At 38.7% G+C, this 12,456-nt stretch overlaps 1 protein-coding gene across 1 annotated transcript; it reads right to left on the bottom strand.

Moving 5' to 3' along the window:
• Positions 1 to 444: 444 nt before the first annotated feature.
• LOC138022751 (uncharacterized) lies at positions 445 to 12,087 on the bottom strand. Its single transcript, XM_068869687.1, has 6 exons — positions 11,952 to 12,087; positions 10,446 to 10,565; positions 9,736 to 9,789; positions 7,483 to 7,552; positions 2,443 to 3,069; positions 445 to 1,727 (listed from the first exon to the last, which is right to left on the bottom strand). The coding sequence occupies exons 2-6, from the start codon at positions 10,563 to 10,565 to the stop codon at positions 1,066 to 1,068; spliced, it is 1,533 nt and encodes a 510-aa protein (XP_068725788.1). The 5' UTR covers positions 11,952 to 12,087; the 3' UTR covers positions 445 to 1,065.
• Between the last annotated feature and the right edge of the window lie 369 nt (positions 12,088 to 12,456).

Raw genomic sequence — 12,456 nt, forward strand, 5'->3', positions numbered from 1 at the left:
CGGAAAAAATATTTTGCGAGTATCTGCAAGTCGCCATCGAAGAAATACATCATCTCGTCAATGACTGTTTTCTTTCATATCAACGAGTCACCCACGTTAGATCAGTTTGCGACACAAATATGGGTAACCCAGTGAAGTTGTATGAAAATGTTCAACACTTTCCTTCTTCGAAAGAGTTTCCAAACATATCTTCAGAACTGCTTTGATTTAAAATTACTGCGAATTGCGACTTGCCAAAAACCTCGCACCAATTCGTAAACCAATCAGGAGCAAGAGTAAAAACCAACTTGTGATTGGTCTATTGGCATATTCGAGTGCTTTTCGCCTCCTGCAGGTATTTTTGTCGCTTCTTGATTGGTTCGTTCAGTTTTCTGTTTCCGCTGTATTTGTTCAGAATGCGAACTTTTTCAAAGCTCGCAACTGACCTGATGAGAGAGCTTCAGCTTTAGAGGCTTACACTGATCTTTGCTAAACCCAAACTTACTATCGTGTTTAAAACGTTAACTTGGCTGACAAGGTAAACACGTCTTTCAGTGAAAACCTTCCACAGAACAACCAACGAGCCACAATGAACCCAGTACTAAAAACAATAACAGTTACTACGTTAATGACTCAGCACAATATACAACCGTCAAGCTTACCCTTTGCGTCACCGTAAAGTTACGGCCCGAGTTCGTTCTATTTCACTTTAAGGCGGAAGTGGAAAAGCAACAGAAAATACAAGTAAGGTTTTACCGCCCGATAACCGCCGACGGTTCACGTAATGTAGATTATGACCCTACTGAATTGGCCAATCACGGAGCACGCATCAACGGACAAACATAAAAAAATTAATAAGCGATCACGGTTAGCCCTTCGTCTAAGCGAATCAGAGCAGGCGAAAGCGAAAACGCAAGGAACGCACTTTCAATCTCTTTCCGATTGGAGATCGACTTTATCAACCCAGTTGTGAACCAAATACCATGAGAGCAAAATCGACTTATTGATTCTCCTTGATTCCACTTCATTTACAGATAAGAACCCTCATCAAAGTTGTACTGTCGGTGTCCAGGGATGCTAATGGTATCAAGACCTTTTCTTCCAGATCTCACCCTCTAAATTCCTATACGGTCCGATGTTGTATATATACTGTTTATGCTTGGTCTTCTCCGAGCACCAATCATTCCTATTTCGCTCGTAAGTACACTTGACACAGATAAACTGAAGGGTGTCCCCAAGCCGCGAATGCGCAAACGTGCAACCAGCCGGGGCTTTTCCTTCCACGTGTTTAAAGCACTCCTCGGACTTATCCGACCCCCTCACGGGAACTCCATGTCGCATTCTCCCTTCCTTATCCCAGTACATTGGCTTGAAAGCTGCTTTTTTCCCCGTGGATATATTCTTCCCATCTAGGGGCTTCCAACCTTTCGCGGGATTTCGACTCTGAATTGCCTGTCTATATTCTTGTGTTTCAGGCAGTACATCCAGATAACCTTGCAGCGTCTTGGGTCCAACATTTTGAACGCTTGAGGACAACCGAGTCGCTCCGCTCAGCACAGAAATGTCGTCGCATTTGGTGAAGTTACTGGTTTCGACTTTTTCAGACCTCAATGTTCTTGGAGTCTGAGCCGGGAGGGGTGGAGACTCACTAACCGGGGAGACTTGAATTCTTTGATGTTGAATAGGTTGCGTATTAATCGTGTAGTTTTTAGTGCTATGCTGGCTCTTCTGGCTAAGCCCTGGTGTTTCTGCCACAGTATTGAAAAATAACATTTTATTTTAATCTCAACATTATCACAGTATACACTCCTTATCTAAGAATGGACAACGAAGTGGTTTTATCTTTTGAGTCTGTGAGTGAAATCCTTAAGTGTGATCGCGCAGTGAAAGCTACTGAGCAGTACTTTAATGTGGTGCTGTTTATTTTGCGGTTGGTGAAACCTAAAGTGTGAACATTCAAATGAAAGTTACTGAGCAGTACTTTCCTGTGGTGCTGTACAAAGTGGTTCTAACTTTGAGTCTGTGGGTGAAATGCTAAAGTGTGACCATTCAAATGAAAGCTACTGAGCAGTACTTTCCTGTGGTGCTGTACAAAGTGGTTCTAACTTTGAGTCTGTGGGTGAAATGCTAAAGTGTGACCATTCAAATGAAAGTTACTGAGCAGTACTTTCCTGTGGTGGTGCTTATTACACTGTACAAGGTGATTCTAATGTTTGAACCTGTGGGTGTAATCCTAAAGTGTGACCATTCAAATGAAAGCTACTGAGCACTGAGTACTTTCACTTTCAGTTGTAATTTTCGAATCTTTGGAACAAATCCTAAAGTTTTGCCGTAACCTAAAGAAAACAATTGCGATTCCCCTTTTCTTACTGAAAGGAAAAGGCCGCAGATGGGAACTACCGTTTTTATCTTCCAACACGTGCTTTTCCTTAAACTACAAGTCAAGAAAGTACATGTACTCACCTAAGTGTAAAGCAGAGGCATACGAAGGCTGAGACTTCAATTCCATCGTTTCAAAGTCATTTAGTGACTGTTCTATGGCCAAATCTTCTCTCTCATCAACAATATCCTTAGGTGATGTGGTGTTCATAGTCATTTTCTGATAACTTGTGGTTTTCTGAACTGATGCAGCGGATGATATCATCGGATTCGAAGTATGACACATATCAGGTACGTTATGATTATATGGAACATTATGACTAGAAATACCATCCGAAACAGCCATACTCGAAGGAACACTTGAGGATGGTTCTTGGAGAAATGGACTATACATATTCATGTTGGCATAGCCTGGGTACTGGCTTATACTGGGCCACATCTGTGCAGCAAAATACGGACCAATTTGCTGTGTACCGAAGGAAACAGGTGCCTGAGTGTTCATTGATCCGCCTGGTAGTTCAGCCTCGGCAAAGTGATTTACAAGACGTTGTTCTGAACTCAAATTCATCTCTGTCACATTGTTGATAAGTTTGTCATAGTCAGCTTCTGTTATGAACAAATCGTCAGTCTGGACACTAGCGTTCGTGGTTTGTATTGCGACCTGAGTGCATTTTTCTGCTGTAACTTTCTTTGATGGCATCTTTTTGTGTTCTATGGTGAAAAAGAGATCGTGTTGATAATCAGAATTGAAAAATTCGTAAGTTAACCACAATACAATACAATGATACAATACATACTTAATTGACCATTCCCCATAGGGGCTTTTCAGGGCCAATGAAACACCATAACCAACGTAATGACTGAACAGAACAACAACAACAAAAAGTGTTAAGAATCCCAACTGGCCGGAGGAAAACCAATTGGCTATATTTACTAATGCGGCCGAGATCTCGAACTAGGGACTACCAGGTAAAAATTCTAGGGTTGCCTGTGGTACGTGTTACTCAAAAACAGAAGGGACTCGGTTGGGTAGTAATGAACTGCAGCCTTCCAGGCAATTTTTTCAAGTAGGGTGTCATTAAGACCATTTAAGGGATCACCCAGAAGTCGTACCAGCAGAGGCCCTTTGGCTCACACGTTCATACGACAAAAAAGATCTTTGCGCTTTATTCCATATTGTCAACTGAGCTGTGTTTTGTCTTCCACGAGATTCAAGTTGTCTTTGCGTAACATGTAGCTCTAATAGTACACGATATTGTTTTGGTATTGCATATTATTGTAGTGCCATGGTAGAAGTCTTAGGTGAATAGCCCGCTCAGAAGACATGTGTATACTAGCAAAGTAATAAAACCAGAAAGATTGAAGAAAATAAAAGGGAATCGAGAAACATTGGCTTCTAGGCTGACATGTTGATCATTTTCAAGTTCCCTCACAAGTTCTTTTCACCACAAGTTTAAGCGTGCACTCTGAGCGTCTGACAGCTTTATAATACAAAATTTCACGGAAGTTAAACCCTATCCGGCGGGGTTAGTATATGGATGGCTGACCTAAAAAATATACCACTTAGTAACAGAAGCATAGGACAGAAAATTATATTTTAAGGCTCAAAAATGTAAGGTACAGATTTTGTTACCTTGCTTGAGGCAAAACAAATATTGATGTAAAAGTAAAGAAAATACTGATACACAGTTTTTAGGAAGAGCAGAGGGAAGTTTTCAGGACGGTCGATCAAGAATAAAATATTTTGCCATCAGCAACAAAATTTACGACATTAATTTTGAACCGCGAATATAAAAAGTTACCATAACCGAAAAACATTTTGCGAGATTTTTGCTAAGTTGAATTTTGTTAGTGTATTTTTGGCTGCACAAGTAAATCGCAAAATCGAAAGTGACATCGAATTAAGCGTGCGCCGTGATCAAGTTACCGCGGCGTGTTTACTCGCGAAACCGGGAAGCATCTGCGTCAAATGATGGCAAGATACCGGGTTTTTGTTTTTGTTAGTTTTCTTTTTCTTTCAAGTGTTATAAAGTTTGAGAAGATATGTGCAAATTCAACACAAAGATCACAGTCGCTCAACTCTTGAGGTTAACAATTGTTTCTGCAAAGTCAAAAATTTACTCTCCGAGACGAGGTTATTTATCACCCTGGGTAATTCCGTCGTTTTGGAAATAGCAGCTACTTTATTATTCATCAGCGTCACAATTTTTTGGTGATTTTGGAGCTCATTTTGTTGAAACTCAAGCTTCCAACAGACCTGTTTATTTTCGTGACTTATGCCCGCGCTGCCGCACTACCACAAAAATCCTCCCGAATCACTTTTCAACCCACCTATTGCCCGTTCCGAGGTTGCGCGGGAGATTGGGTCAAGTTAGGTGTCGCAAAGCGTCATGGGGCTGTTTGGGGGGACGCAGTTTCCAAAATGGCGGACGAAAACACGAAAGTTCAGCTAGTTGAAAGCGATATTCCAGGTGCTGAGTTGCCTAAACCAGCAGAATTTTGTACTGTTACACAACATGTTAAATTCACAAAGGCTTGAAATCTCACAAAACATTTTCCAGTGAAAAATTTATTGAAACAAACAACATATTTGCTATTAGAGGCAAAATACCCTTCCTATTTCAATTGCGTGCGTGCAAACAAGACACACAATCCTTGTCACAAAGCATATGCAATTAAATAAATTTCTGACAGTTCACATCAAACCTTTTTCGAAAGAACCTTGAGCGTAAATAACGAAGCACAAAAGAGACAACAGGCTTTCATTCAAATAATTCTTCACTGTCACATTTCCAATTTTCTTTAGCTCCATGAGGGTATATTTTGTTTAAAGATCCGCGTTTTCGTTACAATGACTTTCGACGCCATTGAAGGTTAACAAGAATTAGTGAAATTTCCAATTGCTACCGGAAGACTGGCAGAGTTGAGTACAAATAAATACAAATAGCTAGACAACAGAGATCACAGATCCACTTAAGGTGTTCGACAATCTTCCATTTGGTTTCAGTGTTGTCACCACACTTGGCTTGGCAAAATATTAGATTGAAACACTGCTCACTTTGATTTCGGCTCGACGGGCGAAAGATTGTTGTCGAAGTCCATTAATCGTCGCTTTTAACATTCCAGATATTTTTTTTTCACCGCCTGTTTTGTTTATCCAATTGACGTTCCATTCTTGAGCTCCATAAGTGTATATTTTGTTTAAAGATGCACTAAAACGCCATTCGTGTTACAATGACTTTCGACGCCATTGCAGTTTAATTAAATGTCCTCCTGAGTGCACCAGAGAAATCTACGCATTACCCCAGCCTCCTCAAACCTAACAAAATACGCACAGAAGACTCTATGCACAAAGACACCACTTAGCAGGGGAGTGACAGGCAAGACTTTTACCGACACGGAAAAGAATACAAATAATAAAAATAAATTAAATAAATAAATAAAACGACGAAATATTACTCATTCTCCGACTGGGATTTGCCATACTGGAGTCCCAGTAACGAGTGGTCAGAACGTGTCTTGAACCCCGGAACTCCAGATCTCAAAGCAAACGCCCCAACCACTGGGCTATACTGCCTCCACAATAATTCACCAAAAAATTCCATTTTTATGAAGTGTTTTTAAGGGTGGAGTTTGTGAAGATTTTCAAGGACAAGATTTACAATAAATTCAAACTGAAACTATTTTTTCTCCCACATCACAAATAATTTTGTAGCTTTGACCTTTGAGTCAGGTTTAGCACAGGTAAGCTGTACATATAGTTTGATCAGGTAATTTTGTTATTTTTTAATTGCCCATGAATGTGGATAAATTGACTGCGAAGTTGTAGCAAAATCGTTCACACAACCAGTTCATTTTGCAGAGTACTTTCTCAGAGGTAAATTCTATTTTAGGCAATTTGCTTTGGTATGTTACCGTGGTGTACATGATTGCACTTGCGGATTGAATTACAACTTGTATGTATTCCTCATTTTAAGCACATGGTTGTAAACAAAATATGCTACTTTTAAATTACTGTAGAGAGTAAATTGTACTACAACTAGACCTTATTGAATTACATCACCAAAATTACTAACGAAATGTGTAGCTGTCTCCTACATTGTACATGTAGCTTAGATTTGACACCTTAATTTAACACAGGGTTCAAATACCTCACAGTGAGACTTAAGATTTCATACAAAGCTGAGGCAGTAGCTTCCACCAAAAGAGTACAAGCGAGTGGTCACATCATTGTGAAATAATTATATGCAAAGGACATTTTTAACTGCTGCTGTATTGACTCTGAGATTGATCATTGAAGTTGCAAGAATAGGAATTGAACCCCTGTCCAAATGATTGCATTGCACTGCTCTGCCGTCTGGGACTACATGTATACAAAATTATGTACATGCACACGTAGTAGGAAACTCACAAATGACCAGCTCCTGCATGGCCTGACATACATGTATGTCCCTGGTAAGACACCTTAAAGGGGCTAGGTCACGCTATTTTAGGCATTTTCAGCACTGATCGAATGGTCATAGAATTAACTAAAATATCAAAATAACTGTTCAAAACTATAGAAGAACTCTAACAAAACACAGGGAAGCCAAGAAGGGACATGGATAGACAAAACTGGAGAGGATTGAAATGGATTGAATTTGGGTAAATTTGAAAAACGTCAGCCCACCTTTTTTCAAATTTATATCAGTCTATATCAAAATGTCATTTACAAAGCTTGAAAATCATTCTCAGTTGTTATGTTGCCGTGATTTTGCAAATGAAAGACTCTTGCTCTGCCAATTTGACGTTTAGAGCTCATAATTAACAAAATTAAACAAAATTACCTAAAATAGCATGACCTAGCCCCTTTAACTAAGGACTGCAAATTAATGGAGAAATTCTATGAATTCAGTAGTCAAATAGACCACTTTCATAAAATAGCGACCACTTTTTCATTCTTTTGTTTTTATGTTAATTAGTCCAACTGCCCTCATTTTGAAACAATTTTAAAAGAATATTATTCTTTTAAAATTTTCTCATCATAGTGAGGCTAGAAAAGCTTATTAGCATTAAAACAAAAGAATATCTTGTTTGGCCACCATTATGAAAGAGGTCTATGTGTTACTAGCATTTACCACCAACCTTGACTTATGCGCCGTTTACTCCAAGACTTTACAATAGGAATACATCGTCCAAGAGGAATGCCAATCTCCTGGAAATATATGTACAAAACTTCATGCCATTTAAAACAATATTCACATTACTAGAATGGCACAGTCGGGAAGTGCGAGGCCTTGGTGCCAGAGGTCGCGAGTTCGAACCCCGGATCCAACATCCTCGTTTTGATTTCTTTCCTTTCATTGTACATAGCTTAGGTAGTAGCTTTAATTAAATACCCGTAAAATGGAGCACTGATGGAGAGGGGGGAATAAAATGAGCGCATCATCGACCTCAGGTTTGTCAGTTAAATTACTGTTAGGAGTTATTGACCTTAAAATACATGTAATAAGGTTGCGTTACTGTCAATTCAAAAAGGATGCTAAAGTCATGATATCAGGAGAGCAAAAGTTGAGACGGGCTTAATTCACTCATCTGAGGCACAAAGATTATTAAAATCTAATAATAGTCCACTGCACAAAGCGCTGTTTATACAGGAAGGTGCCTACATGTACATGTACATCCATTACATTCTATAAACAGTAAAAATCTGTAAGCTGTTAAAAACGACCAAAGAGTGCAGCAGAGACACTGGTCCAGAATACTCCATGGCAATAATTGCTGAAGGAAACTCTACAGGAATAAACAGGTCAAATACACGAACATACATATATACATACATACATACATACATACATACATACATAAATGTAATATTAATTGACCACTCCCCATACGTGCTTTTCAGGGCCAATGAAACAAAACATTCAACAACAACTGCTAAGGATCCCATCTGGCCAGGGGCAAACCAGTTGGCTATTTACAAGTGAAGCCAAGACGTTGAACCAGGGACTACCAGGGACAAATTCAACTTGTGAATAGTCAGAGTGTGTTATGAACCCAGATCCGCAGCTCTCAAGGCGAGTGCACTAACCACTGGGCAGCACTACCTCCTTAAATGAGGCCTTATGGTTGGGAAAATGTGACGCTTTAATTTGTCTGTGTGATAAAGATTAAAATGCTTCCTACTTTCCTCTCTCTTCCCCCAAATTCCAATGTTGGTTTAAAAAATGACCAAAGGTTTGCACAGTATTTTGCATCATATTATCAACTTTGGTATGGGGGGGGGGGGGGGGGGGGGGGGGTAAGGACCAATATACTTTGTGAGTGCATGTCAAATGATGATTACATTAAATTAAGCTCGAATTTTTCCCAAGAGTTTTGTCCAAGATTGCAGTTTACATGTAGGTTTCTATTCAAAACCTAACTGGAGAACAGCAGCTTAACCCCTACACCCCTGGCTGAAATCATCTGGCACTAGACAGAGTTAATATACTGTAATAATTTTAAACCAATAAGCATCACTCCTATGCTGGAGGGTTTAATTTAAAGTGGACCTACAGGTGTAGATGTTGTTAACCCATTCACCCAAGAACCAGACCCCATTGATACATAAAATTGTCTGGCATTAGACAGAGTAAGTGTCACTCTTAGGATGGAAAGGGTAGAAGCTTCCGAGCGGACCTACAATCAGTGACAAAATTATAACACTTTGACCTTTTCAACCCCCTATTCTGTCATTTTGAACTCTTTTGCCCTTGCTAGCCTACCCAATTTGCTGCCTTCCCCACAAACAATGGTGTAACACATAGGTCTTTTTTCAAGCGGCTTTTTGCATACCACAATTCTATGATAGTTAAGCTTTCTATACATACTAATTAGGTTATTTGGCGACATTGTTTTCCTAGTTTTTTGGCCTTCCAAAGTTTGCCCAAAAGATCGGCGATTTTCCAAGTTTTTCCTTTGGTCCTCCCTTTGCCAGTTGGCCAAAAATCACCATTTTTGACACTTTTAGAAAAATTGTTATATCTCTTCTCATAGGTCTTTTTTCAAGAGGTTTTTTGCATAGCACAAATCTATGATAGTCAAGCTTTCAATCCATACTCATTAGACCATTAGGAGACTTGTATTTCCCAATTTTTTGGCCTTCCGAATTTTGCCCAAAAAACGTTGTACCCTGAGCTTAAAATAGTGCTAACCTTTACCCTTGCCTTATTGATGGAAAAAGAAAGGAAATGCTTAGGACGCTCCATCTTGGATTTCAAAATTACATGTAATTTAGCTTTTCTGGACATACACGTAAGTGAAAATAACTGGCCTCTTTATTTGTTATTCAACATACCACTCAGTGTCAAACCCTGCAAGAAAAGAAGTGACTAAAATACATAAAACACTTACTTTAAGAAGTGATTTAAGTTCATCTTCAGTGTCAACATAATTTAGGGTTTGGTCCTGTTGAAATAAATTTAAAAATTAATTAAAAATGATTACCTGTATGGAAGCATCCAGGTAATTTAAAGGAAAGACAGCTGTTCGTAGTCCAATTAACTTGCTTGTAAAAAGTTCTAGAGGTAAAATGAATGTACAACTGGAGTGAACCCCAGTTTAAGCTAGACTTAATTTAAATAAATGCCCTCATTTTAAAGGATAACTTCCCTGACGCCTTTGATGGAGTAAAAAATGCACACCATAATTACAACAGATTATGTGCATTCTTCATTTCTTCATAAGTTTACCACACATGCTTACTTGCCAAACAACTTATAATCAAACAACAAATTTTTTTGTCCGTTGGGACAAATAAAGAAGACAAATAATTATTCTTTTTCGACAAAATTCTTGAAAATCAAAATCCATCCAGATTCCTTCTTCTGTGATGGTTACTGGAATTTCAAAATTCATTTAATAATTTTATCAGATTGTCGATAATACATCACATGCGGTGACTTTCTATCGATAAAATATCCTCCTTATTAGTACACAGTGTTTTATCAGACTGGATTTTTTCGCTAATTTCAAGCCCTGATCACCGAAGAAGGAATCTGGATTGATTTTCAAGAATTTTGTTGGTGAAGAATCTTTAGTACTTACAATAATGACAAATGTACCTGAATACAGTGCTCCTGAAAAGTCTGTTTTAAGTCAGCCATTCCTAGACTATCCAGAACATTGAAAACTTCTAGGTACTCAATATCATGGCTGTTATTATATGCACTGGAATTCATCATCTGTTCAATGTCACAATTCAATATGAAAATGTGTTAAAAGAATGGCAGTGGCAACTCGTATGGGACCCACACACTGAACTATTTTGCTATTCATATGGGAGTCTTCTTAGAATGATTATTACAGGTTCTAACCCTAAAAACAAATTGCGATTTTGAGACGGCAATACCACATTATATTGACGGCTAGTTGGGAGAAAATACGGAATATATTTATTTATAATATATATTATATTTGCGATCCATCATTTATAAGGATAAATAAAACTCTAAACTAATCAACCAGCGCCTGATCAAAATTTCAATTCTTTCTACCTGCGTATTTGTTTGCGTTTGTCAGCAACCCAATTCAGTGCAACAACGTCAATTTCAACATTAGAACCAATCACAGGTCACAAAAGTGAGACGGCAATACCACGAAATATTCACGGCTCATGCATAGGAAAAACTATAAGAAGATCGCGATACTAGCCTTGAATGAATAGAAATGCAGTTATTGAAACTGGGACTCACCCCTACCCCCCCCCCCCCATATTTAGTATTTTACTCTGTCTAACGCCAGACGATTTTACTCGTTAATGGGGAACCCCCAAGAGTCAATAGGTTAACTACTGTTTATTAACCCTATTTGAAATGGGTGCTTAGACTTAAATGCGAGAAACACAAGGCAGGTCAGATAACCGCTGAAGTCAAACAAAGGAGGTATTTAGTGAAATTCAACAGGCATCAATGCTTTTGTTTGCTGGCTGAACTGTATATAAAAGAAATGAAGAAGAGGTACATGTAAGACTTTCCGAGTGTTATTGAACCTGTAACAATTATTATTCTAAGAATACTCCCGTGTCAATAGCGAAGAGAGGTCCGTGTACGGGTCCCACACAAATAGTCACTTTGTAAAAGAATTACAAAAATGCACCTATATTTCATAAAACAAAAAGAAGGATCTTTAAGGAACATTTTTTTTTTCAGGGAAGCATGATGCAGCTTATCTTTAATGTTATAAGGTAAACCGGATGTAACATCAAGAAAACAAACCTTTGTAAACAATAAACACATGAAAAAACAATAGTTTTGTGATATGTTTAATTTCTAAGATATATAAGCTCATAAGCTTGTATATGTACAACTCTCTTACATTAATTTAAATGCAAGCCTTCATTATTTAATATAATTCTTTTAATACATTGAAATAATAAGCTCTCATAAATTCACTAAGTCAGTTCATTTGGTGTTGTGACATTGCATGACATATCCTTTGCTTTAGCCAGAGTCCTTCAAAATGAGGAATTCACCAAAATCAAAAATAATCGCCAGTACGTGACCTCCTCTCTACGACAAAATTCAATCCAAATTTGACAAGTTGTATCCAAAAGAGACATAACGACTTACCTTTGGGATTGGGAAGCTTCAGGTGGCCTATTAATCCCGTTTCAAAGCAGAAAAGAGCTTTCCGTTCTCACGCAACCGACATTCTTCTCATCGTCATTGCACGCCGCCATCTTTACAGACAACATGAGCGGAGCATAAGTACTAATATACTTAATGTAGCCCAATTATGTAGCCCTCACTAGGGCCATTTATACCGAGAGAAAATAATTAAGCCGCGGCTTACATAAGACGCGAACACCCCGTATAAATGGTACAAAATCTACGTTCACGGTTTTCTCGAGCCGCGGCTTATCCTGGCCTGGGAGTTTATACTCGAATAAATAGTTCCTTTCGCGTATTATGTACGCCGCGGCCAGAGTGAGCGGCGGCTTATTTTCTCTCGTTTAAACGGCCCTGTTAGCAGTTGAGCTGATTTACTTGCAGTGCACTCCACGAAGAGACAAATCTCACGAAACTCGGAGAATTAACCGCCGCAACGTTGCGATCACACGAAAAGTACAATGAA

This window comes from Montipora capricornis, chromosome 11 (genome assembly GCF_036669925.1).
Source record: "Montipora capricornis isolate CH-2021 chromosome 11, ASM3666992v2, whole genome shotgun sequence".
NCBI classification, from domain to species: domain Eukaryota; kingdom Metazoa; phylum Cnidaria; class Anthozoa; order Scleractinia; family Acroporidae; genus Montipora; species Montipora capricornis.